Raw genomic sequence first — 25,706 nt, 5'->3', positions numbered from 1 at the left:
GATGGGACTATTCAGTGTGTAAATTTAAGCATGTGGACATCTTTGCAGGATTGGGATTTAAATGAAAACTTTGACTTGAAAATAAGAACATTTCTTGGTCCCTTCAGAGAAACAATGTAAAGGAAAATTCAACCCAACTAACACACTTATAGCTAACTATAAACTAATGGATTCAAATATGAAAGTGATCACATTTGAAAAAAATACCTTTAAAATTCAGGATTTCTCCAAACCCTTAATAGTAGTGGCCTTAACTAAAAGCTTCTGTAACTCATACAAAAATAGTACCAAAAAGAAGCATTGTTAGCAGCACATAACATGTTCGTATATACAGTATGAGCAGAAACAGCTATAACCTATAAAAAATGTGCACCCTGGAATGACCAAATATTATATCCCTCTCTCACCATTCCTCACTTTTCTGAGCATGTTCCTGTAACAAACTAATGCTCTTGAAATGGAAGTGTTTTTAGTCTACCAATTACGAAACTTTGGATAACCCAGCTTAAATTGCTTATTTCCCTTTGTAAAATTTTGCCACTTTTGGGATACAAAAATACCATTTGGTGACTTCCACACTACTTCACTCCACAAGCCTTATCAAAGAAGTCTTTGAGGAAATGTTTAGCAGTCATTCATAATGTTCCCTAGTTGATAATTACATCTCACTCCAAAAGTTTGTACATCGGTCACCTACTACATCAAGTAATAGTTGGTCACCAATGTTTATATCATTTTTCCACTCAAAAATCATGATAATTTGCAAACATTTTCCTGTGTTCCATTCAAATAACCTTTGATCACACAGCATGTTTTTTGGACCTTTATGGATGTCAAACCACCCAAACTCCAGCCCACTCTGTGCACTGCAGCAGCTTTCCTTGACAGAGGGCTGAATGGGAATTCCTTCAGAACACATCAATGTTACTTCAGGATCAACAGGGCCGCTCTGGAAAAAAATGCCAAGGGGCTGGCTGTGCTGCCTCCAGCAACCACAGTAACTGCCAAGCCAAGGAATAAGAAAATGAGCCCAGGAATCCAACCCTAGCCACTAGTAACACAATAAACAGCATTACTCACATGGCTAGCAAGAGACATTGTACTTGTCCTACAAATAGCTTGTTACAGAATTCATAACCCCAAGTTTTGTAAAAATAAATAAATGAATAAGTAAATAATAAAAACAGATATACCATAACACATATTTAATCAATAATACATATAAAATGTGTTTACCTTGCACCATTATTTCTAACTACTTCCACTGTTTCGCCAACAAAATATCGATCCTTGACATAAGCAAAGATTTCATCACAGATTTCATGAAGTCGTGAGCGATGGGTTAGGGTGGCCAAATACAGAACTGGAACTATGAGTGCCTCTGGAAAACTCTGGAGATTAAGTCTGGCTTTCTTTTCTGATTCCAGTGCTTCCTGATATGTGAGTCCAGGTTTACCTGTGACAGCACAGCTCCATACAAGGCTGTTACACAGAATGGTGCGTTCAAAAAAGTCACTATAATGAAGAAAAAAAGAAAAAGAGTGAATAGAATTCTAGCTAACAACTACAGTTTAGTCACAGTAATATGGTGTGACATGTTTTCGATCAACTAAGTGAAAAACACTCTTTACACGTCTAAAATTTAAACATTGCACTGCTTCTGTTCAAGCTGTAGATTGTAGTATCTCCAGACTTAAATTACAGTCATCACAGTATATCTAGAACACATTATTATTGGCTCTCACTTCATGATGGAATACTTAAAGAGTCATTTTGTCACTTCTGTTCAGTCCAAGATTTCAGTGCTTGATAAATCTACTACTATAGGGCCAAACCTTGTTCTCACTACAGTCTACATGCAGCAAAACTCCCTCTGATTTTAACTAGGCAGTGTCAGGCCCTTAGGCCCTGCAAAGAAGCGCACATACACGAGTAATTTTATATATCGGAGTAATCCCACTGAGTTCAATGAGACTACTCATGGGTGTAAACTTAACACCACCACCCCATGCATATGCTTACAAAATCAGCATCTAAAATTGTACAAGTATAAAATAGTCTAGCAATTTTTTTTTCTTAAAATGGTTTTAATTCATTTAAGTTCCAGTTTGCTTTTCAGCAGTCAAAACTCTTGAGTGCTTTTGAGTGTTCTGGCCCATCGATGGGGAAGTTAAAAAATAACACCAAGCCCTTTTTTTACATAGTTTTTGTTCTTTCACTGTTTGCATTGCTCTTATAAAAGCATTAAAATATTTTTTCTGCAGATTCTTCCCATCCCCCTTTTCAATTTGGCAAATATTGATTTTTCTTCCCCTCTTGGGTTCCAATTAATACTGAAATTACCATGGTTATTCTTGTTTACTTCCTGTTTAGAACACCAGCATAATTTCTATACTATTGATTATTCAACAGCTATTGCATGGTGAGCCCATCACAATATTTTTTGATGAACCTGGCAAAAATAGTGGTTTGTTAAATTAATTTCTAGATGGAAGAGTTGATTTTTTTAAGTAAATGTAGAATTAAAGCCATTTAGTAGATTACAGTTATGTTAAAATACTTCACATAATGTGGATCAACTAACAGTTTGACAGTGCCTTTAAATAAGTATTCCTTAATGCAGTGTTTCCTAAACATTTAAAAGCTGAGGACCACTTCAGCGTAATGAAACCAATCATTGCCGCCTGCCCTCCCCCCTGCAATCCTACCGTGTGTTGTTATAAATTAAAACACACGACAAATTTAACATCTTCTGTGTCATTTCAACTAATCTATCATGCCCCATCCCCAGGGTGTCCACTCCATACCTTGGGATACACTGGTATACATCTTCATAATGTGATACTTTTTTTTTTTTTGCATGCTTTGATGATGAGCAAATCAGTTAACAAGGGTGACATTTAAAGTATTTATCATTGTCATCTGAGTTAGCACCCAATGAAGTGAATGGGGCAGCTCACACCTCAGAGCTATTGTTTTAGGCTCTTTACACACTCAGTCAGACATCTGTGGATCAGTTACATTTGCTTCACCTTTTCAAAGTTTGCATTGCAACCATAACAGCTAGACACAAACACTGTGTACATGAAAGCTCAGACTCTACAGGACAATTGAAAATCTGGCTGTGTCGCCCAGCTAGTCCTCCACACGCCTTCAAAATGGGGGCTTCCCACACATTAGCAAAACTTCCTTAAAAGAACACCAGTTTCTCTACTTCGTGCATTTCACAGCATCTTTGGTCCCAATTCTTCAAAGACTAATGCACGCGCTTAATTTTTACACTAGGAGTAGTCTTCAATGCATATAGTTAAATATTTACTAAATCTTTGCAGGACTGGAGCCTTTGGTGTATAGTTCCACTATTTCCCTGTCAATCACCTAGTTCTTCCTTTGCTGAGGAAATTCTTAGCATTATCAACTGACAACCAGAAATTTTTTTTCAAACTACCATATATACTCGTTCATAAGCCAAATTTTTGTAGTAAAAAAGGGAAGCACCAGAGAAGGGGGTCGGCTTATGAATGGGTATAGAGAGGGAGAGGTGGGACACAGCCCCTCCCCCCACAACAGAGGGAGCAAGGAGAGGCAGCACAGCCAGAAGGGAAGAGGTGGGGCCAGAGTGTCTCTGCTTCTGGCCACGCTGCTCTCTCCCAGCCTCCGAAGCAGATACAGCTCCGGGGCTGGCAGGCTGCAGCCCTGACGCTCGGCCCCACCCCCACGAGCAGGCTGCGGCCGCGCTGCCCGGTCTGGCCCGCCGGAGCAGGCTGCCTGAGCAGCTCCAGCCAGGCCAGAGACATCCTCCCCTGGCCCTCCCCAGATAAGGTGGGAAGGGATGGGATGGGGAGAGTGTAGGGGTGGGGTGTGGTCACAGAGGTTACTCCCCTGACCCCCAGCTTCTTCCCCCAAAAAAACATTTTCCCACCAGTTGCTGTCCCAGCCCGTCAGGGTAAGCAGCTTAGGTTTACCTTCATGCCTGCGAACGCTCGAGGTAAACAAACCATCTCGGCCCACCAGCGGCTTATCCTGATGGCCCGGGAGCCAAAGTTTGCTGACCCCTGAATTATAGAGTCAGCTTATGAATGGGTCATAAAAAATTTTTACTTATCCATCGGGGGTGAGGGTGGGGCTTATAAATGAACCGGCTAATGATCGAGTATATACGGTAATTATTTTTAAAAAGTTTCAGGATATACTATTTAAAAGATGCACTATCAGAAACTGAAGTTTTTAAAAATGTGTTCACTTGAAACATAAAAATCCAATTTACAGTGTCCCTTTCAAGGCTGCTACCTTTTTCTGAGGGAGTGGTGGGGAGCCCCCATTGGCCTGGAGTGGCGAACCGCAGCCAGTGGGAGCCGCGATCAGCCAAACCTGCGGACACAACAGGTAAACAAACCGGCCCGGCCCGCCAGGGGCTTTCCCTGAACAAGCGGCAGCCCTAGTTTGAGAACCACTGATTTAAATGACACCTTCAACTTAAAAAAAATAAAAACCACACATCTCTCAAGTAAAATCTACAAGTAAATTTGTTACAAGTGAAAGCTAAGATTACCATGACTGAAACAGATTTGAGGAAAACATTTTTTTTTCAATCACTCTACAATAACACTTTGTGTATCCTGTTTCTCTATAGTTAGTTTTCTCTTTTGTTTTGTGTGGGTTTTTCCACATATCAGCATGGAGAAAAAAATCATTTGCAAAAAAAGTCAGTGTGCTTATAAAACCATCCAAATAGTCACAAAGACACAGGAGTAGGCAAACTCCCTGAAACTACCTTTCAGCTCTCTCTCACTTTAAAAAATTGATTACATTTAATCTTGGCAGCATCCCTTAACTTTAGCTACAAACAGCACATCAGACAGATAATTTATGTCACAGGCCATTAACATGTTATTGTAACATATTAACGATTTCACTGAAACTGGGTCTGAGAGAACAAAAATCCAACATCATGTCAACAGATTTTTAATATTCCTGCACTCCTGCCCCATGGAGGCATCTTTGTGCCATTGCAGTTATGTAAATAGAAGCTATCAATACAGCTAAGTAGTGGCAGTTACAATATTCTATATTAAAAGAAATAGAAAAATAAAAGGCTTGATTGAGCATACTTCATGTTGCATTTAAATTCACAAAAGCAAATACAATTAGAGTTAAAATTGCAATTGTGTCCTTATCACATCCCTTTAGGTTGAAAAGCTCTGACATACATGGTATTTTACGATCACCAACTTTTCCAAGATCTCTGCACCTGAACATGTTGGGATGAAGTTCACATGGAATGGCAGTTGAGGCCCATTAGAATGGACCCTTCAGCCTACATAAACCCCATTTGACTTCCATGGGTTCCATAGTAGCAAAAATCAAGTTGCAATCCAGAGGACTAAGTTGGAGTTCCTTTTGTTGGCGGCCTTTATGCTAAACCATGAATTTGAATGGCATGTTTGTATTTATATTTATAAATGTACAAAAGTATTAGCAATGTAAACAGTTAACTTTTTATGCAAGAATAAACCCATTGACAAAATCCTGGGCAAAAGCCTTGAAAAGTAGTTCAATCCTGTTACTAACTAAGTAAAAAGGATTTATTATGAGCCAGATTCAATTAAAAAAAAGAAATTGCATCCAGTTTCTGCACTGAGAATCTTTGTGAAAGGCCGCAGAAGCCTGATTTAGGAGTTTCTGCAGCCTTGTGCAACGGCCAAAATGGTGTGTGTGGTTCTGATTAAATTGAACATATTCAAATGTTTCCTCTTACCCCAAGACCTACTAAATATATGTTTTTATTGTTGAGTGTGTCTAAGAATAAGCTTATTTCAAGGCAATTTATTTTTTTAGAAAGTTTAAAATGCTAAGGAAAGAAAGTTTACTTAAAACAGAATTAAAAACACAAGCATCAAATACTGCAAAATGTTACTTCATCTTGCCATATGCTAAACCCAATGTAAATGATTATTCTGAATTTAGAAAAGAAAAATCTTTTCTCAAGCCAGTCATCTTTTTTTTAAAATATGGATCCCTGTCGGCATCTAACATACTATGTACACATAGGCATGATGTTAGGATACTGACTTACAAGGATGCTGGTGTGAATGGCATTTCCTGTGTTCCAAAATATCCTATCTTCAAAAGGGGTCAATATGAAATGCTTCAAAGCAATGTACAAAACACCCCCAAGTGAGCAGTTATAGACTCATCTGCCTATAGCTTCTTCCTAAGCTCCTTAGTTAGAGGTTAGCTATTCCCTGAAGAATATATTCCAAAATTCTGGGTTTCTCTTTAAAAAGTAATATACCAACACCATAATGTAACTATATATGCTCTCATTATCCATTTACACATTTTTGGAATTCTGCTAAACTACTGGCATCAATAATATCTGGTGTCTATGTGTTCCACTGGCTGATTGTGCAGTTGAGTAAAAAGTGTTTCCTTTGATCAGTTTCAAATATGCTGACCTTCAATTTCACCAAGTGTCCCATTGCTCTTATGAGACAGGGAACTTCTGTTTGCCCTAACTACTCTTTTTATACCATTCATTATTTTGTCTCTCTCTCGTCCCCTCTTTATTTCTCCTCTCTGTACTAAAACATTCCCAATCTTTTCAGTCTCTCTTCATATGGAAGAAACATTGCACGGCTCTGCACCTCACATTCCACCAGATAGTACCACCAACTTTTAAAGGGCTTTACAATTTTTCCATTCCATTTCTCATGCAACCTAGCGTTTGTTTTTTCAGATGCTGCTACACACCAAGAGGTGTTTTTCATTGAGCTGTCCACAGTGATACTCAGATCTTTTTCCTGACCTGTTACAGTTAATTTAGAACCTATTAAGGTTCTAAACAGACAGAAAACGCAAAAGATCTGTGTGTATTGTGTATGTGTTATCAGCACACTTTTGTACTGGAGCAAGGCATGGACCTTATACTCTCATCAGGAAACGAGGCTTAACAGCTTTCATATGCATTGCCTTTGTCAAATCTTTGAAATCTCCTGGAGGGACAGAGTCACCAACACAGAGGTGCTCAAGCGGGACAGTATACCCAACATGAAAACACTCCTCAAACAGAGACACCTATGATGGCTTAGGTATGTGTGATGAATGATGGGCACATCTCAAAGGACATCCTCTACAGAGAATTGACATCTGAAAAAAGACACAAAGGATGCGTTTCAAGGATGTTTGCAAGCGAGACCTCAAAGAAATGGACATGGATGTGGATAACTGGGAAGATCATTCTCAGGACAACAGCTTTGGAAACAAGAGCTTAACAAAGGTCTCCAGAGTTATGAGAGGAAACAGTCCAGCTTAGCAAAGGAGAAAAGAGCTCACAGAAGTTAGAGCCCAAAGGGTCGAAACACCACCTTTAAATGAGACAGATGCAGCAGAAACTCATTCTCTCAAGTGGGTCTCTTCAGCCACAGCCATGGCTGCCATAAAACCAATTGAGTAAATTCTTTACCTCTCAGGGTGCATATCCATGGTCTCTCAAGACTGAAGGATGCCTATTACTACTACTACTAGCAAGGTATGTGAATAACTTAAATTATTCCTTCCAGCATGCAATATCTTGCAACCGTCAATACTGAATTTAATCTGCCATCCTACTGTTTAATTCCCCAGCTTTGATAGGTATCACTAAAGATTTCCAGTCCTCTCTAGTCTTGATAACCCTAAATAACTGTGCCACCTGCAAATTCTGCCATCTCACTGCACAACCCCTCTTTTGTAGATTATAGAAATATGAAATATTATTTCACCCTAGTGGAAAATAAGTTCTAGATCACTAAAAAAGTCTTTTTAAAATGTTAGTCCTGCTGTGTTCTTCATGCATTAATTGGTTATTATCGTGACAGCTGTCCAGTAATAAAGAGATGATACAAAAATATAAGAAATACATCTCTATTACCGCTGCTAATAGTAATTAGCAAAGTAAATTTGCAGCCAGATGATTTCCAAGTTTGTTGTTTGTACAAACTTGCAGTAATACAAACTCTTAAGCACATAATGTAAACTGAGGTGTCTAACACCTAATGTGCTAGATCCAGCCTATATGATGTATTTATGTGGCCAATTCAGATTCTCTGCAATCTGGACTTAAGACCTAGAATCTTTTTCTTTTTTTTAAAATGGTTGCAAAGGTAACCTAAATACAAAGCGAGTGTACACTGAGGCAGGGTTGTCTTCCCAACTGCACAGAGCATGAAACAAACCATGGCCTGGAAAGTGTGAACTCCCCAGCCCTCATAAATCGCATTGGCCATGTACAGAGAAGGAAGAAAGGAAGGGTTTCCAAATGCCTTAGCTAATGCACTTTTAAACACCACTCTTACTTAGGGTACACCACAACCAACTAACACAATTGTAAAGGGGTTAAACTATGACTATACAAGTTGTTAAGTGATGTTTCAAATCATATTGGCTAACTTGATTTTTTTTTTTTTTTTTTTAAACCCTAAAAACATACCACCTTTTCTTCCAGCCTAAACACCACCAGAGACAAAGCAAGGGGAAGAGAAACAGATACAGGCGAACAGGCGAGTGCAGAAATAGCAGTGGTCCAGAAAGTGAGAGAATATTTTCCTACTGAGTGATATCTAATACGATAAATAGTAACTGAAAGTTTAGTTAGTACATGAAGTTAGTTAGCCATATTTAATCCTTGAATATATATGCAAAGTATCATACGATCTGGGGGAAGATTCATTGAGACCTGAGTGTAGTAAGTATGTAATCCAAAATTTATCCTCCAGCCTACAAACCAGGTTTTAAAATGGAATTTGGCCCTTTCCAAAGAATGAGTGACATTCTTATTTTTTTAATCTTCACACCTCTTTAAATGCACCTGGGATGTCAATGAGAGCCAGGTATAATACTTTGATAACAATAATTCTAATTTATAAAAGAAACTTTCAAAATAATGGAATTATGAGAAGTTTTATGTTCTGCAGAAAAACTTGGGTCCTTAAGGTTCCTGCCCTTTACATCCTTGAGACCTTAATGCAAACACTTCCAAACTACATTTCTTAATGAACTTTCTTTCGGGCTTTTGTTTTTTAATTCTCTCTTCCACTACTTTGCTCAGAAAACCCTTTCAAAAGTACTTAATCCAACTTCTCTTAAGGTTTTGTTAGGTGAAGTCTATTTGAGTAGCAAAAACAAGTCCAAGCATGAGAAGATTTTAGGTGTGCTCTAATTTCATACGCTGCAAATGAAAGTATTTCTGATTTAATCTCGCTAGGCTGCATTTATTTTAAAAAATATATATAAGACAAGATTTGATTTTTGGGAACATTTTGTGGGTGGATGGAGGTAGTTAATTAACATTCATATCTTAGAAAGAATGCTGGATCAGATTGTAAAGTTAAAAGGGTCAGCTTTAAAAATATCATCTCTCTCTAAAGACTTCTTACCCACTGCTGTTACAAAGTAATAATTATAATCAGCATAAGTGAAAGAGAATAGAAAAAAATAATCATCTCTGCTTTTTTAATATACCTTGTACATATGACAACACTGTTTCACAATCTCGGTTGGTCTTTAACACAAAAACGGGAAAGAAACATTTTTTAAAAATAGAAAAATTATTGTAAAACTATAAATCTTGGAGGGGGAACCTGAGGGGCAAGTGTACTACTTGAAACCCTGTTGGGTTTGTTTGGGGTGTTTTTTTTACTTAAGTTGGTGTTCCTCTGACATGGAGAAGCTCAGTTACTTATTAAGGGGAACCATAGAAGACCTTAAGAGGCTGCTCTGAGCAGAGCGCCTGCAAAGTGTTTGGGATTAAAGATGCTACCATAATATCCCTGATATTAGTGCCCTCAAGGACAGATGCAACATCCTCGTCCCCAGCAATCCTCCTCAACCGCAAAGGACGAGTCTCAGGGCTGCAAAGCTGTGTGATGAAAGACCCCCCCCCTACTATTGCTTAGGTGCCCGAGCAACGGCACCAGCAGGACACGTTCAAGACCGGGAGCTGGGAGTGAGTTCAAACGGTCACCCAGCAACTCCCAACCCGGCAGTGCACTGGAGCTGGCGGGGGCAGCCTCCCCAGGCGAGAACAAGGGGTTAAGTGTCGGGGGGGGGGGAGCTGAGTTGACGCCACATGCTGCGCCACCCCGGCCCGGCTGCTACGACAACAATAGTGAGGCCGCTCGCACATGTCAGGCTGCTCCCCCCGCACGCAGGGGCCGCCGCTCCCCCGCGGCGTTATTTAAACCGCGGCCCGGCCGCCGCAGTCAGGCGCGCGGCGGCTCAGTGCCGGGCGGCCCGGTGACCGTTGTGCCCCTGCTCTAGGGACTGGGGCACACACCGAGGCCTAGTAGCCGCCGACATGCGGCTCCGGCTCCCCCGAAGGAGCAGGGGGCCGGGCCAGGCACTTACTGCCGCCCGCTCAACTTTCACTTCCCCGCCGCCTCTGGCGGCCCGCGGCCGATGACACCGCACGCGGGGCAGCTTGCCCAGCTGCTTCCCGCCGCCCCAGGGAGCCCCGGCCGGCAGAGGGGCGGCGAGTGACCTCCCTTCCCTAACCCTGACGAGCCCCCGGGGGTGAGGAGGGCTCCGGGGAGGGGATTCCCCCGGTCTCCGCGGGGCACCCCCCCCCCGCTGGAGAGGAGTACGGCTCGCCCGCCACAGCGCTCCCAGCGGAGGGTCCCCGGGGCGCCGAGCGGGGAATCCCCTCCCACCCCAGATGTCAGCCGTTCGGGGGGTTAAACTGCCCTGGTCCGCCCGGGGAAGCGGACACGCGGGGAGGGGGGTGTCTCTTACTCGTAGTCCCTGAAGATCTCGTTGGTGACCCTGCAGTAGAAGACGCGCTCGTCGGGCCGCAGGTCGGCGGGGGGCTTCTTCCTCACGAAGGGCTTTCGGTGCAGCAGCGGCATCGCCCCGCTCCGCGCGCTCCTTCCTGCCCCGACCCGCTTCAAATTGGAGGGAAAACGAGCGTGAGTGCGAGCGAGCGGCGGCCTGGGGAGGAGGGAGCGGGGCCCGGCGTGTCCCTCCCCCCAGGAGAGCCGGGGAAGGAGTTCGGGTCGCGGCGGCACAGGGATCCGGCGGCAGCGGCAGCCTTTTGTGTGCCTGACACGCCGCTGCCTGCCTGGGACTGTGAGGAGGGAGCTGCGGATCCTTCCTCCCCCGCCTCCTCCTCCTGCCTCACAATGGGGCCATGACGCCGAGCAGCAGGCGGAGGCGGCTCCCCCCCCCCAGCTCCGGAGTCACACAACGTGCTCGGCTCGGGGATACCCCGGCTGCTGCGATCGCGCTTTGTCTCCTCCGGTTCCCCGGCCGCAGGGTCACCCTCTGACCTGCACACGCCGGGCCGGACACCAACTTCCACTCCCCCTTCGCCACCGCCGCCTCCTCCTCCCTACACAGCAAACACGGGGGGAGGGGGAGCGGTGATCACTTCTCTTCCTCCTTCGCTTCCTGCGGGGCTAGTGTCCAGCGGGACTTCCCCCCCCGCCCACACACACACGCGCGCGCGTCTCTGCCGGGAAGGGTATAATGGGGTCACCCTTCTCGCTCCCGGCTGGTGTGTAATGGGGACTTCCTTGTCCGCCCGTCTGGGTGGTGTATAATGGGGTCTCTCCTTCTCCTACCTACCTGCTGTTTAATAGGGTCCCGACCTCTTTCTGCCTTGGTGGGATATGAAGAGATCCTCTCCTCCTCGCTTCTTTTCCTCCTCTTGCTTTGCTGTCTTCCCCCTCAGCTCCTGGGAAGTTTTTGATCTACTTCTTCAGCTCAATGAGGAAGAGCTGCTGGGAGGAGCTTTTCACTTCTCTACCCTACATCTTTATTGGCCGCCCAGTGCCTTCTCGCGTGTGTCACACAGGAAGACAGAGAGCTACATTATTAATTAATGGCTGAGAAGACTCATCCTCCATTTTTGAATTATCAGCCTAAAGATCTATGGAGTGAGGTGGGTGACCTATATGGGGCAAGGACTTGGATCCACCTCATCGTGTGGTACCCAAGCAGGTTGGGATTTTAATGACACGTCACTTGGACACTAGAGAAAGCTGCTGCTAACAGGGGGAGTTCGTGTTCAAAGACGGGAATAAAGACCTTTCAAATTCCGTCTCACATTTTCTTCTCTCTTCAGAAATCACTGTTGCTACTTCGAAAATTCTCTCGGTGCACACTCACACAAAACCCTCGCTGACTTCTTAACTTTGGAAAAAGCCACTGGCCACAGTACATTCGCAATTCATCAGGGATAGAAATATCAAAGTACTTTATAGTCTCTTTCATACAAATTGCAATCTCAGAGGTTTTAGTGCTGGTAGTACAATTATGGAGAAATGTCTCTCTTCCATTATTTAAGACTAAAATTATATGTTTCTATATAGAGAGTTCAGGTTGAACAGGGACATATACTGTGGTTAAAATTATTCTCAAGTATAACTCTCATATATGCTTTAGGAGTGCCTGGGCCACAAAGCATGACCTGCTACCTTCAGCTCAGCTGGTCTAAGGACAGGCAGGCACTACCTTACTAAAGCACATCTTGTTGTTATTGTTCTTAAATGGATTTTTATTTCAATAAGTGTATTTTAAATATATTGATTGAGCACTCAGGTTTGCTAGATGCCATACCCTGAGGATTTTAAAATGTAAGGTGCCAGCCCTGCAAAACACATGGATAACTTTATTAATTCAGTAAGATTTTTCACATGCATATAAGTATTTGAAGGATTGGTGCCTAAATAGGAGTTTACAATCTAAAGCCCTGCTCCTGCAAATACCTGCACTTGTATAGTCCCCTGTGCTTATCAAAAGTCCATGGACTTTGCTGACACTTCATGCAGGTGCTGTGATCTGCACTAGTGTAATTTGCATTATCAAAGCCTAAATGAAAGTTTCCATGATATAGAATCATAGAGTTTGAATTATTCTGCTGGGTGGAAAATATGGTTTTGGTCATTAACATTTTAAGTGATGTTTATCCCCAGCATTTAGTCAGTTTACAAAATGTTTAGCTTAAATTATTAATAGGATTTGTCCCAAGTCCACTTCAAATTTCCTACCCTTTTATTTTCTCCATTTGTCAGTGTCCTTCACTCTCCACTATAAATTAATTTGTAGTGAAGGGCAGAGTTGTGATTGCAAATTAATGCATTTTTTTAAAAAGTATTTAACAAGCTCCTCTGAAATCATGTTTTTGTCTGTTTTGCATCAAAACCTTAGTGTTTGAACTACAAATACTGTGCTAATGGCATTCAGCAATGCCGATTCTTGTGATTTCATGGTGAATTTTGCAGTATATCACTGTCTTAAAGCTCTAACTCCTGGAGACATGATTAGATGGGAATCTCAGCTTTAATTTAAGAAAAAGTTTTTACCTCTGAAGGTTGCAGACAAAAGCTTGAAAATGAGCACCCTGAAGGCTGAAAAGACAGGAAATAAAATAAGCCCCAAATTAATTACTTATTAAAATTTAATGATTCTGGAGCCAATATCATGATTTTTGAATGGTTGGGGTTGTCAGTACTGCATTATTTTAGAACTAGTTGGCATCCATGAAAAATTCATGAGTTGATAGAACTGTGACATCAAAAGCAGATTCCCTTTCCCTCTCCCCCTTGCCCTCTGTCTTTCTTGTTCTCACCTTTTCCTTCTCTTGTTCCTCCCTCCTACTTATTCCCTCAGCTGTTTCACTATGAGGATTGAGTAGTAGGGTTGTGGTATCAGAGGTACCATTTGCTCTTGCTTAGGATACAGTGAAGCAGTTGGCATATTTAGCTTTGAGTTCTGAAACCATTTCTGTTTTTACAAAACCAAGATTTTAGCGCCTGATTCTGCTCCCAATCAAGTCAACAGGAGTAGGACTGAATCCTTATGACACACCTACAAACTAATGGCTACTGGTAGAGGAAAGGTTGAGCATTTAAGTTGAAATTAATTAATTCTGACAGATCTCAGAAATTATGTTTTTACTTTCACAAGGTCATTTTTGTATTTGCTACACAGTATTTATAAGTTGTTATAATACATTATACCTTTGAATACTTATTTAAAAAATATATTTTTGAGTCAAGGTAGAAAAGTATGGAGTTATGTAGAGGTTTCTTTTTTAAATGTGATTAATCAGCTGATATGTACTGGAATCCTCATTAGTCAATCAGATCACAGTTTTCATTCATGCCATTTTATAAATGAAAATATCTGTAGTGAGAGCATAACAAATATTATCAAATATTATAAAACACTGGATATTAGGTCTATGGCTACTGTGTTGTCAATAGTAAAACAATTTCCTAGGGACTTTGTGGACCCAGACTCAGAGCAAGTTCCTTTTCCTTCAAAGTCCTCCACAGTTCTACTCTGAGAACTGCTTTTGTCTCTTCACTTGCCCTCTATTCCATCAAATCTGCAGTTTACTATCCCTTTGTTTCCTTCATCCACTACCATCTTCCTGCTTTTTTCCTTGCAAGCCCCTAAGGGCTTATCTACACATGTAGTTATTCAGGAATAGCTATTCTGCTTTAAATTCACAACCTATCTATTCTAGAACAACTTTAATGTGTAGGCAAATCCTAAGACTGAAACCCCAAGAAAGTAAGCTTTTTACCCACCTGTTTCAACTCTGCCATCTTGCCTCATTCAGTTCTTCTTCTTTAGGGTTTGAATTGCCATTGGTTCCCACCTGATCTTTTTTTTTTTTTTTGACACTACCATCTTATTCTCCAGGGGCCTGATCCAAAACCCACTAACATCAATAGGAGTCTTTCCAATTACTTCAGTGGGCTTTGGATGAGGCCCTAGATTCTCAAGTTTAATTTTTGTAAAAGGCAAGTCTATCCGTTGAGACTGAGAAGATAAATTATAAAATACTATAGTGTAGCTGATGCAATAATGTCTGCCTGTAGAGAGCCTGAAACAATAGTTTGGAGAGCTGTGAACTTCCTCATTTATCTCAATGGACTGTTAACTCAGGGAGCGTTTTCACAGCACAGTTAGCTGGAGTGTTACCCCTAACTCACTCATGTCCACACACAAAAATCATCTAGCTCAAATTAAATGGTGATTTAAACTCAAACAAGCTAGCTGTCAGGGAGAGAGGGGTGGGTTGAAGATCCCTCCAGTGATCCTGATGCATGAGCTAGTAATGCTGTGGAAATGCAACAGCTCAAATTACAATTCATCAGCAGCTAATCCAATCATTTTGTGCTACTAATCACATTACTCTGTGTGTAACTCCAGTATGCTCTTCTCAGTTGAGCTAGCCTAGCTGGAGTGTAGTAACTTGAGTGTACTTAGGCCTGATCTACACTACAGGTATGTCTACACTGGCAGAGTTACATCACCGGCAGTTACATCCCCACTCAGAGGGCACTGAAGGGAAACCGCTGTTGTGTGTTCACTCTGTCAGCTGCCTGCACAATAGCGTGTTTATACTTGTGGCACTTGTATCGGTATTCAGAGCGATGCACTCTGGGCAGATGCCCCTGGGGTCTTTCTCTTTCTCTTCTGCCACTAAGAGTTTTGGGAAGGCAGAGGGGGTTGCGGGGCATCCTGGGTCCTCTCCCAATACCCCGTAATGCATTGCTTCGCATCCCAGCAATCTCTGTGCTTCCATCTGCATTTGGTGCCATCTTTCAACAGTTTGTGTACTGCGCACTCTGCCTCTTCAGTCTGCAGGAATGGATCCCACACCATTGACCAATATGCTGCTCGCTCTCACTAACACGTCACGAGTGTCAGTGGAGTTATTCCTTAAACTACAAAGGCAAGAGGAGTTCGACATTAATCTCACCACACGTAGAAGCTATGATACAAGATAGCTTGTGGCATTCACGGAGATGCTGACCACAGTGGAATGCCACTTTTGGGCTTGGGAAACAAGCACTGAATGGTGGGATCACATCGTCATGCATGTCTGGGATGATGAGCAGTGGCTGCAGAACTTTCGGATAAGGAAAGCCACATTCATGGGACTGTGATATGAGCTCGCCCCAGCCCTGCAGCACAAGGACACGAGAATGAAAGCTGCCCTGTCGTTGAAGCATGGTTCTCCAAGCGCTTGTGGATCACCATGGGCGTTTCATGGACATTAACGCAGGCTGGTCTGGAAAGGTGCATGATGCACGCATCTCTTGGAACCCCTTAATGCTGTGGCTTATGAACCCATACATGGGGAACCTAGACAGCAGCAAGGAGTGGTTCAACAACAGGCTGAGCAAGTGCAGAATGACTGTGTGCCTTTGGCCATTTAAAGGCCCACTGGTGCTGCCTATATGGGAGGCTAGACCTGGCTGATGACAATATTCCTATGCTTATAGCTACATGCTGTATGCTCCATAATGTTTGTGAAGGGAAGGGTGAAAGCTTCACTCAAGGCTGGACCACTGAGGCTCAGTGCTTGGAGGCTGAATTTGAACAGCTAGAGACCAGGGCTACTAGAGGGGCGCAGCACTGGGCCATAAGGATCAGAATGCCTTGAGGCAGCAATTTGAAGCTGAAAGTCACTAATATTTGTTGCTATGCTCGGGAGTGCGGTGCTTGTAATCCTAGGAGGTGATTGTGATTGGTGCAGACGATACACTGTCAAGGTTTAAGAAATAGCTGGTTGCTTTGCAGGGCTCTGTTTGCTTTCAATTAATGGAATAAAGATTTCTTTCAAACAAAAACAATTATTTTATTAAAAAACAACAGCCGGAGGAGAGAGACAAACAAAAAAACACATCAGCACTGTGGGGGATGGGGGAAAGGAGGGTACCAGGAGGAGGTGGGGTCCCGGGACGGTTAAAGATTCTTGTATGTCCAGGTAACATATGCAACGTTGTCCTTTGGAGTACAGTGCAGGGGGTACTGTACTTCAGCAGGGCTAAACTGCAGAGGGATGGGTGTTGAGTGCAGGTGGTACTGGGAATCTGCAGGGCTGGACTGTGACAGGGCAGGAGCGGGTATAGACTGGAGCCAGGAAATTGATAAGAGTGTCTTGGCAGTGTCTGGGGGACACATGGGAAAGAGTTTTGTGACAGCGGCGGCAGGGGAGGGTAGGCACAGAGCTGCTCAGTTTGCAGTGCTAGTAGTGCCTGAGAGCGTGTCTGCTTGGCGCTCCATAATGTTTAAGAGCTACTCCGTGGCTTTGTTTTGGCACGGTGAATTCTCCTTTTGGTCCCTCTTCTCACTGTTCTGCCGCTCCTTCAAGTCTTGTTTTTTGGCTGTGGAGTGCTTCATGACATCACGCAGAAAGTCCTCTTTATTTTTTTGTGGCCACTTTCTAATTCTGCGCAGCCATTCAGCGGGCAATAACAAAGAGGGAGGCTGGGCTCCTTGGATCATATCTGTGAAGCCAAAATGCAACATTTTACAGAAGCAGTATTGTTTGCAACACACAGACTGATATAGGCACCTATTACACCCCACCCCCTGTCCTGATTTTTCACACTTGCTGTCCTTTCCCCCTAAATGGTCCCCCTGTCCAGTGACAGCAGAGTGGCATGGGAAAGTTACTCTTAATGGGGCAAGAAACAAAGCAGCTCTGCCAAAGAGCCTACAGCAGCAGATTGCCCAGTATCTCCATGAGAATTTTGTGGAGATCTCTGAAATAGATTCCCGTGAAGTAAGGGAGTCAATCAATACCGTGTTCTGCAGCTCAAACTCCAAACCCCTTGACCCTAGCCCAGAGCCCCCTCCTGTACCCCAAACTTCTCATCCCCAGTCCTACCCCAGAGCCTGCACCCCCAGCCGGAACCTTCATCCCCTCCTGCACCCCAACCCCACCCCGGAGCCTAGGGGAAGCCCTGAGCCTCTGCACCCCCTTGCAGGGCTGGAGCCGCGAGTACTGTCTCACCCTGCTGAGGGTAGAAGCTCCAAGCTTCTGCCCTCCTCCCCCTGTGGGGCTGTGTGTGGCCCACAATTGATTTTTTTCTGTGGGTCAATGGCCCCTGATAGAAAAAAGGTTCCGCACCCCTGGTCTACACTGACATGCTGCAGTAGTACTGCTGTAGCTTTTAAAATGTTGACGTACCCTAACTCAGTGGCTCTCAACCTTTCCAGACTACTGTACCCCTTTCATGAGTCTGGTTTGTCTTGCATACCCTCAAGTTTCACCTCACTTAGACACTACTTGCTTACAAAATCAAACATAAAAATACAAAAGTCACAGCACACTATTACTGAAAAATTGCTTACTTTCTCATTTTTACCATATAATTATAAAATGTCAATTGGATTATAAATATTGTACTTGTATTTCAGTCTATAGTATCTAGAGCAGTATAAACAAGTTATTGCTATATGATATTTTAGTTTGTACTGACTTTGCTAGTGCTTTTTATGTAGCCTGTTGTAAAACTAGGCAAATATCTAGAGGAGTTGATGCAGGGCTTTTGAGTGGAGCCTGGAGCTGGAGCACAGAGCAGCTCTGGAGCAGTGGAGCTGCAGGTTTTTGCCTGGAGCTGGAGCGGAGCCGGAGCACAGTTCCAAAGCCCTGAGTTGATGTACCCCCTGGAAGACCTCTGCTGTACCCCCAGGGGTACATGTACCCCTGGTTAAGAACCACTGTCCTAACTCAAGCTAAAATCTGGTCAACACTAGGAAATTAGGTCAGCATAACTACATCGCTTAGTGGTGTGAAAAATCCACATCCCTGAATGATGCAGTTAAAATTAACCTAACACCCAGTGTAGACAGCACTAGGTTTAGAATTCTCCCGTTGACCTAGCTACTGCCTCTTGGGAGGTGGATTACCTACACATTTTAAGTGTAACTAGCTCTAACTATTGCTGTGAAGACAAACCCTCAGATGCTCAATGATGATAATTTAAATGTCAACATTGTTAACTGTTTCACTGCTGATCAAGGTATATAAGAAAGGAGAGGGACAAACATATTATGAAGATTTGCATAAATGATGTGAGCAACATCTCATTTTGGGACCAACCTTCTTAAAACATTTTTCTTCCACAATGCCTACAAACCAAAAATATCTTATGTAATTGTGATGATGCATACATTAATAATCAAGGCAACTTATTGCTATAACTTTTGACTTAACTTCGATTTTAAACTATTTGAGCAGAGGTTTACTAGTATGCTCAGACTGCATGTGTACCACCACATATGGTCTATTGTGTTTTACTAGACTGTAAAACGGTATGCAAATTTTTGATATAGTATAAATAATAACATCCTTCAGTTGACAAAAGGAAAAGATACACAGGTGATTTTCATAAAACGTTTGTTTTTGTTTCAGTTTGGCTCAGTTGTGTTTCAGTATGGTCCTTGAATGGCTCTCTGATCACTTGGATTTTGAGTTTCTGATTTTGCTGCTCTATTATTTTAACACCATAGGAGTCACACATAGGCAGCAGCTCTAGAATTACGTCCGGTGTCTAGCACATTCTCATCTATACTTAAAATTTTGTCCATTCGCTTAATTCAGTACTAGTCCCCTAGGCAGAACTACAGGTGTGACTGGAGACAAGTTCTTTACTTTTTGCTTTTAATAGAGTAGCCTACAGGACAATATTTGTGTCTGCTGTTGAGTTTGTATTGCGCCTAGCACAGCAAGGACTTAATCCTAAGTAGGCCCTCCTGGCACTATTGTGATTTCTTTAATAAGGGCCAAAGAAAGAATTATTCTATCACTGCTCCTTACATTTTCAGAACTTAACAGGTTTTAGGCACACTGCTCCCACTGATGTTAATGGCTGTTGTGTGCTTACTTCCTAAGCATCTCTGAAAATAAAAAAGATACATCCCTTGGAGGTTTCTTTTCATCACATTTATTTCTGTAACTACTGGTTTTAAGGCTATTTAAACTGATAACTATACTAATGGGGAATAACTCTGATCACATTTACACTAGAGCTATAACCAACTATGGTTGGCTCCTGAGCGGATTACAACATGGCAAAAAGGTGTTGTGTAATCACTAGTCATTTCCTAATAGTATCTCTGTAACCAGGTTAAAACTCTAAAAGGGTTGGTACTGAGTCTTACTCAATTACAGTCATAGGGTACAGAATATGACACTATTGTTATTGTCTAATACTGTGAGAATTGTTTATGCATTCCACCAAACTTATTTCCTCAGTGATTAAGGCTATTTGAAATGAGGATGATGGATGAATTTACCATCTTGTGCTATACCTACACCATCACTACTAGACTGGTGGTATTTTACTTTTTGATTTTTATATTCTGCCTTGTATCAGTCTGTTTGAAACCTGGATTTGTATAAATTTGCTTACTCTGTGTATTCAAATTTAAAATTAAGAACCTAAAAGCTTATAGTGCAAACTTGGCATTTATCAAAATGGTACATGGGCCTTCAATGAATTAAGTGCATTGGAAAAATCTCCCTGTTGATAAGTAGAACCAATAATTTTAAGAATGAGTTATATGTTGCAATAATTTATGACTTTTTGATGTACAACTGTACATGTCCCAATAGTTATCCTTGCACTCCTTCTTTTCTGTTTACAATTTTTTTGATTTGAGATTAGATTACATAAATATGTTTACATATTATAGATTTCTTGCTATTATACAGTGAAATTTACTGTGTAATGTCACAGCTGTTTTTGAGCTTGATCCTGGAAACACTATGCACATGAGTAACTTCGCTGATGTGACTAGTCCCAGTGAAGTTATGTTTATAGAACTTGACCCTATATCCATAATATTGTTATAAGTACACCTCTACCCCGATATAACGCGACCAAATATCACACGAATTCGGATATAATGCGGTAAAGCAGCTCTCTGGGGGTGGGGGGCTGCGCACTCCGGTGGATCAAAGCAAGTTCATTATAATGCGGTTTCACCTATAACGTGGTAAGATTTTTTGGCTCCCAAGGACAGCATTATATCTGGGTAGAGGTGTAATAACTAGGATCAATAGTGACCAAAGACAAAACATAATATTTCTGCAGAAATACTTGCTATGTTGAAAATCTTATTAATATTATTGTTTTGATAAATGCAGCACATTACCATAACTTCTGGTAATCTCCACATTACACAGTTTCTACATTTTAAAGCTTTTTGTTTATATAATTCTATTTAAGTATAAATAACGGTCAAAAGGTAATACAAAACACTGAGCTCGTGTTCTTTTTGTGTACTTTCCCCCACTTTGGCTTTTCACTAGAATTTCAATTCTTGTCTATCCTGGAAGATTCTATGGAGAACTGAAGAGTTATTGGGATTTTGATATTACAGATGCTTAGGAAATAAAACCTGATTATCTGAAGGGAAAATATTCTTAAAACTCTTTTCTTTTAATTAAATAGGTGTTACAACAAAACATTTGTGAAAAAAGCTCTCTTTGTTAAGGATTCAACAACTTCTCATAAATTAAGGGCTGAGAATTCTCTCAATCCTCATTTCTGAGTCACCTAAGAAGTACTCCAACAAAAAGGGAAGACGAGACTTCACATTCCTGTTATTTCTAGAGCCTTGTCTGATCACAAAAGTTAGACTGCTTTAACTACACCAGTGTAATTAATGCAGTTCAACCCCATAGTGTGGATGCATATATACTTATACAATCTTATATTGGTATAGCTTATTTCCCCATGGGAAAGGGAATAAGCTATACTTGTATGTCACCTTTATGCCACATAACTGCATCCACACTAAGGGTATGTCTACACTATGAAATTAGGTCGATTTTATAGAAGTCAATTTTTAGAAATCAATTTTATACAGTCAATTGCGTATGTCCACACTAAGCGCATTGAGTCGGCGGAGTGCGTCCTCACTATCGTGGCTAGCATCGACTTACAGAGCGGTGAACTGTGGGTAGCTTTCTCACAGGCTCCGCTGCCCATTGGAAATCTGGGTTAAGCTCCCAATGCCCGATGGGGCAAAAACATTGTCGCAGGTGGTTTTCAGTACATGTTGTCAGTCGCCCTGCCCTCCGTGAAAGCAACAGCAGACAATCATTTTGCACCAGACACCGGGGCGATTAGAAGAGCACAGCAAGGCTTGCTGTGTATCAAAGAGGCTTTGAAAACCCGTTTCATGACTGGCCAGGCTTCGGTGTGACAGCTGTGTGGGTTTCTCCTTGATGCAAACCCGCCCCCTTTGTTGATTTTAATTCCTTGTAAGCCAACCATCCTTCCCCCTTCGAATAAAGTAACTATTGTTTTGAAACTAGGCATTCTTTCTTTATTAATTTTTTAAAAAGAGAGATAACGGACAAAGTATCCCGGGTGGGATGGGGAAGGAGGGAAGGACAAGGCCACATTGCTTATTGTAGCCACACTAAAAATCAAACTGTTTGAATGACAGCCTTCTGTTGCTTGGGCCATCCTCTGCGGCGGAGTGGCTGGGTGCCTGGAGCCTCCCTCCCCCCCACATTCTTGGGCATCTGGGTGAGGAGGCTATAGAATATGGGGAGGAGGGTAGGTGGTTATACAGTGGATGCAGCAGGGGTCTGTGCTCTTGTTGGCTTTCCTGCAGCTCCAACAGACACTTCATCATGTCCATTTGCTCCCCCATTAGCCTCAGCATCACGTCCTGCCTCCGTTCTTTGCGCTCACTTAATTCTTTCCTGGCCTCTGCCACTGAATGCCTCCATGCATTAAGCTGTGCCCTATCAGTATGGGAGGACTGCATGAGCTCAGAAATCATGTCATCTCGAGTGCATTTTTTTCGCCTTCTAATCTGTGATACCCTCAGGGACAGAGATGATAGGGGGAGCGTAGGAACAGTCTACGCTCTACGATTCTGGGGGGACTGCATGGTCACCTGTGCTGCTGAGTTTGCAACACTGACCAAACAGAAAAATGAAATCCAAAGGTTCCCAGGGCTTTTCCTGTGTACCTGGCTAGTGCATCAGAGTTCAAAGTGCTGTCCAGAGCGGTCACAATGGAGCACTCTGGGATAGCTCCCGGAGGCCAATACCGTTGATTTGCATCTGCACTATCCCAAATTCGACCCAGCAAAATCGATTTTAGCGCTATCCCCTTGCCGGAGGGGAGGAGTAAAGAAGTCGATTTTAAGAGCCCTTTAGGTCAACGGAACAGGATTGGTTGTGTGGATGCATTCATTTTTAAATCGACCTAATGCAGCTAAATTCAACCTAATCCTGTAGTGTAGACCAGGCCTAAGAGTGGTACTGGGATAACTATTTGGTTTAAAAAAATTACATTCCTAACTAAAAAACGTTATTCGTGTACAAAAGATGTGTGTAGGCCAGGCCTAACAGGAAGGGAGAAGAGAAAATTACTTTAAAAACAAGCATCCTTCAGGCCTTTGAGGCAAAAAATGGTCACACTTTTCATGTGGCATGAACCTTCGTGGAATGCCAGCAAGGGATTTTTCCTGCAGCCCATCAGCATTTGGATACAAAGAATGCTTACCAACAAATGTAGAATCATAGAAATGTAAGTTTGAAAGGGACCTCAAGAGGTTATCTAGTTCAGCTCCCTGTGCTGAGGCAAGACCAAGTATACTTAGACCATCCCTGACAGGTGTTTGTCTAACCTCTTCTTAAATCCTCCAATGATGGGGATTCTACAGCCTCTTTTAGAAGCCTATTTCAGTGCTTACCTAGCCACCTAGTTTGAAAGTATTTCCAAATATCCAACCTAAATCTCCCTTGCTGCAGATTGAGCAGATTACTTCTTGTCCTACCTCCAGTGGACATGGAGAACAATCAATCACCATTCTCTTTATTACATCCCTTATCATATCTGAAGGCTATCAGATCCTTTCTCAGTCTTCTGTTCTCAAATCTAAATATGCCACATTTTTTAACCTTTCAAATAGATCAGGTTTTCCAAACCTTTTATAATTTTTGTAACTTTCCTCAGGACTCTCTCCAATTTATTCACATCTTTCCTGATGTGTGGCGCCCAGAATTGGACACGGTACTCCAGCTGAGGTCTCACCAGTGCCAAATAGAGCAAGTCAATTACCTCCCATGTCTTAGGTGGCACATTCTTGTTAATACACCCCAGAATGATCTTATCCGTTTTCACAACTGCATCAAGTTGGCTCATACTCAATTTGTGATCTACTATAACCTGCAGACCTTTTTCAGTAGTACTACTGCCTACCCAATTATTCCCCATTTTGTGGTTGTGCATTTGTCTTTTCCTTCCTAAGTGAACGACTTCGCCCTTGTCTTTATTAAATTTCATCCTGTTGATTTCAGAACAATTCTCCAATTTGTCAGCATTGTTTTGAATGCTAATCCTGTCCTTCAAAGGGCTTGTAATCCATCCTAGGTTGGTGTCATCTGAAAATTGTATAATATGCTCTCCCAGTTTGACAGCAAACCATTGATAACTATTCTTTAAGTATATTTTCTCAACCAGTTGTGCGCTTACCTTACAGTAATTTCATCTAGATCTCTTTTCCCTTAATTTATAAGACTGTATGTAGGACAGTGTCAAAAGCTTCACTAAAATCAAGATAAATCATGTCTACTGCTTCTCCCCAATCCGCTAGGCTAGTGAGGCTGTCAAAGAGTAAATTAGGTTGGTTTGGCACAATTTCTTTATAAATCCATGTTGACCATTATTTATCACACTATTATCCTCTAGATAAGTACTATAGTTGCTGGTCTCCAGTTCTCTGGGATCACACCCATCCTCCATGATAATCACAAATGGTTTCATGATTGCTTCAGCTAGTTCAGGGGTTCTCAAACTGGGGGTCTGGACCCCTCAGGGGGCCATGAGATTATTACCTGGAGGGTCATGAGCTATCAACCTCCACCCCAAGCCCGGCTTTGCCTCCAGCATTTCTAATGGTGTTAAATATATTTAAAAGTATTTTTAATTTATAAGGGGGGGGTCACACTCAGAGGCTTGCTGTGTGAAAGGGGTCACCAGTAAAAAAGTTTGAGAGCCACTGAGCTAGTTCCTTTAGTACCCTAGGATGAATTTCATCAAGTACTGCTAACTAGAATACATCTAAATATTCTTTAACCAATTATTTCCCTATTCTGGCTTATGTTCTTTGCCCCTTGTGGTTAATATTAATTGTGTTAAGCACTGGGTCCAATAAACTTTTTTAAAGACTGAAGCAAAATAGTTATTAAACACTTCAGCCTTCTTGGTGTTGTCTGTTGTTAGCTCATACACGTTCCTTTGTCTTTCTTTTGCTCCTAATGTAGTTAAAGAACCTTGTCATATCGCCTTTTATATCCCTTGGTAGGTGTAGCTCATTTTGTGCTCAGCCTTTCTGATTTTGTCCCTACTTGCTTGTGCAATTCTTTTGTACTCAACTTTAGCACTTTGTCCATGTTTCACTTTTTGTAGGTGTAGTGAGGCAGAGTGGCCTCCCTCCAGACTAGAGAGCGAGGGACCTCTACACTCCCGTTGGTGGGTGGAGCTGAACTGCCCTGCCCCCCTCACCAGAAGTACTGGGGAGGGGCAGGAAGTATATACCAGGGAGGGCCCTGCAACTCAGGTGTGCGGGAGCCAGCAGAGGAGATGGACACCTCTGCCCTGCTGTGGCACCCAGGAGCTGAATCTACGCTCTGCTGCCCCCTGCCCCCAGAGGAGACGGACCCAGACGAGAAGTTGCGGGGACTACCATCAGCTGTCTACTCAGAGGAGCCCGAGAACTGTGGGATGCCCGAGGTACCAAACCCTGGTGAAGTAGAAAGTAGCCCATGGGCAGCCGACGACTGGCCGGCTACAAGGCTGACCCCTTCTAGGTCGGCGTCATTGCGGCTGGATCCCCGCCGACCAAGTGGCAGACTTCTCTGCCACTGCTAGGGCCCTGGGCTGGGA

General features: G+C 42.5%; 2 protein-coding genes across 6 annotated transcripts in view; both read right to left on the bottom strand.

Annotated features, from left to right (window-relative positions):
• BAZ1A (bromodomain adjacent to zinc finger domain 1A) overlaps positions 1-11,694 on the bottom strand; it is a 111,249-nt gene extending 99,555 nt beyond the window's left edge. For 2 of the 4 annotated variants that reach the window (XM_045013521.1, XM_045013522.1), the window contains exons 1-2: positions 10,771-11,104; positions 1,237-1,515 (exon numbers count right to left, since the gene is read on the bottom strand). In XM_045013521.1, the coding sequence (XP_044869456.1) occupies positions 1,237-1,515; positions 10,771-10,883 (392 nt within the window). In that variant the 5' untranslated portion in view covers positions 10,884-11,104. Of the gene's footprint in view, positions 1-1,236; positions 1,516-10,770; positions 11,106-11,601 lie in introns of those variants that run through there. The other 2 variants (XM_045013519.1, XM_045013520.1) reach the window with 2 other exon arrangements.
• Positions 11,695-16,667: 4,973 nt separating this feature from the next.
• Positions 16,668-25,706, bottom strand: part of LOC123368613 — a 101,193-nt gene continuing 92,154 nt past the window's right edge. For both annotated transcript variants that reach the window (XM_045013544.1, XM_045013543.1), the window contains exon 10: positions 16,668-17,288. The gene's annotated coding sequence lies outside the window, so the exon portion shown is untranslated. The remainder of the gene's footprint in view (positions 17,289-25,706) is intronic.

Source organism: Mauremys mutica, chromosome 4 (assembly GCF_020497125.1).
Source record: "Mauremys mutica isolate MM-2020 ecotype Southern chromosome 4, ASM2049712v1, whole genome shotgun sequence".
Lineage (NCBI taxonomy): Eukaryota > Metazoa > Chordata > Testudines > Geoemydidae > Mauremys > Mauremys mutica.
The sequence above is the reverse complement of the archived record's forward strand: the minus strand, read 5'-3'. Positions and strand labels throughout refer to the sequence as shown.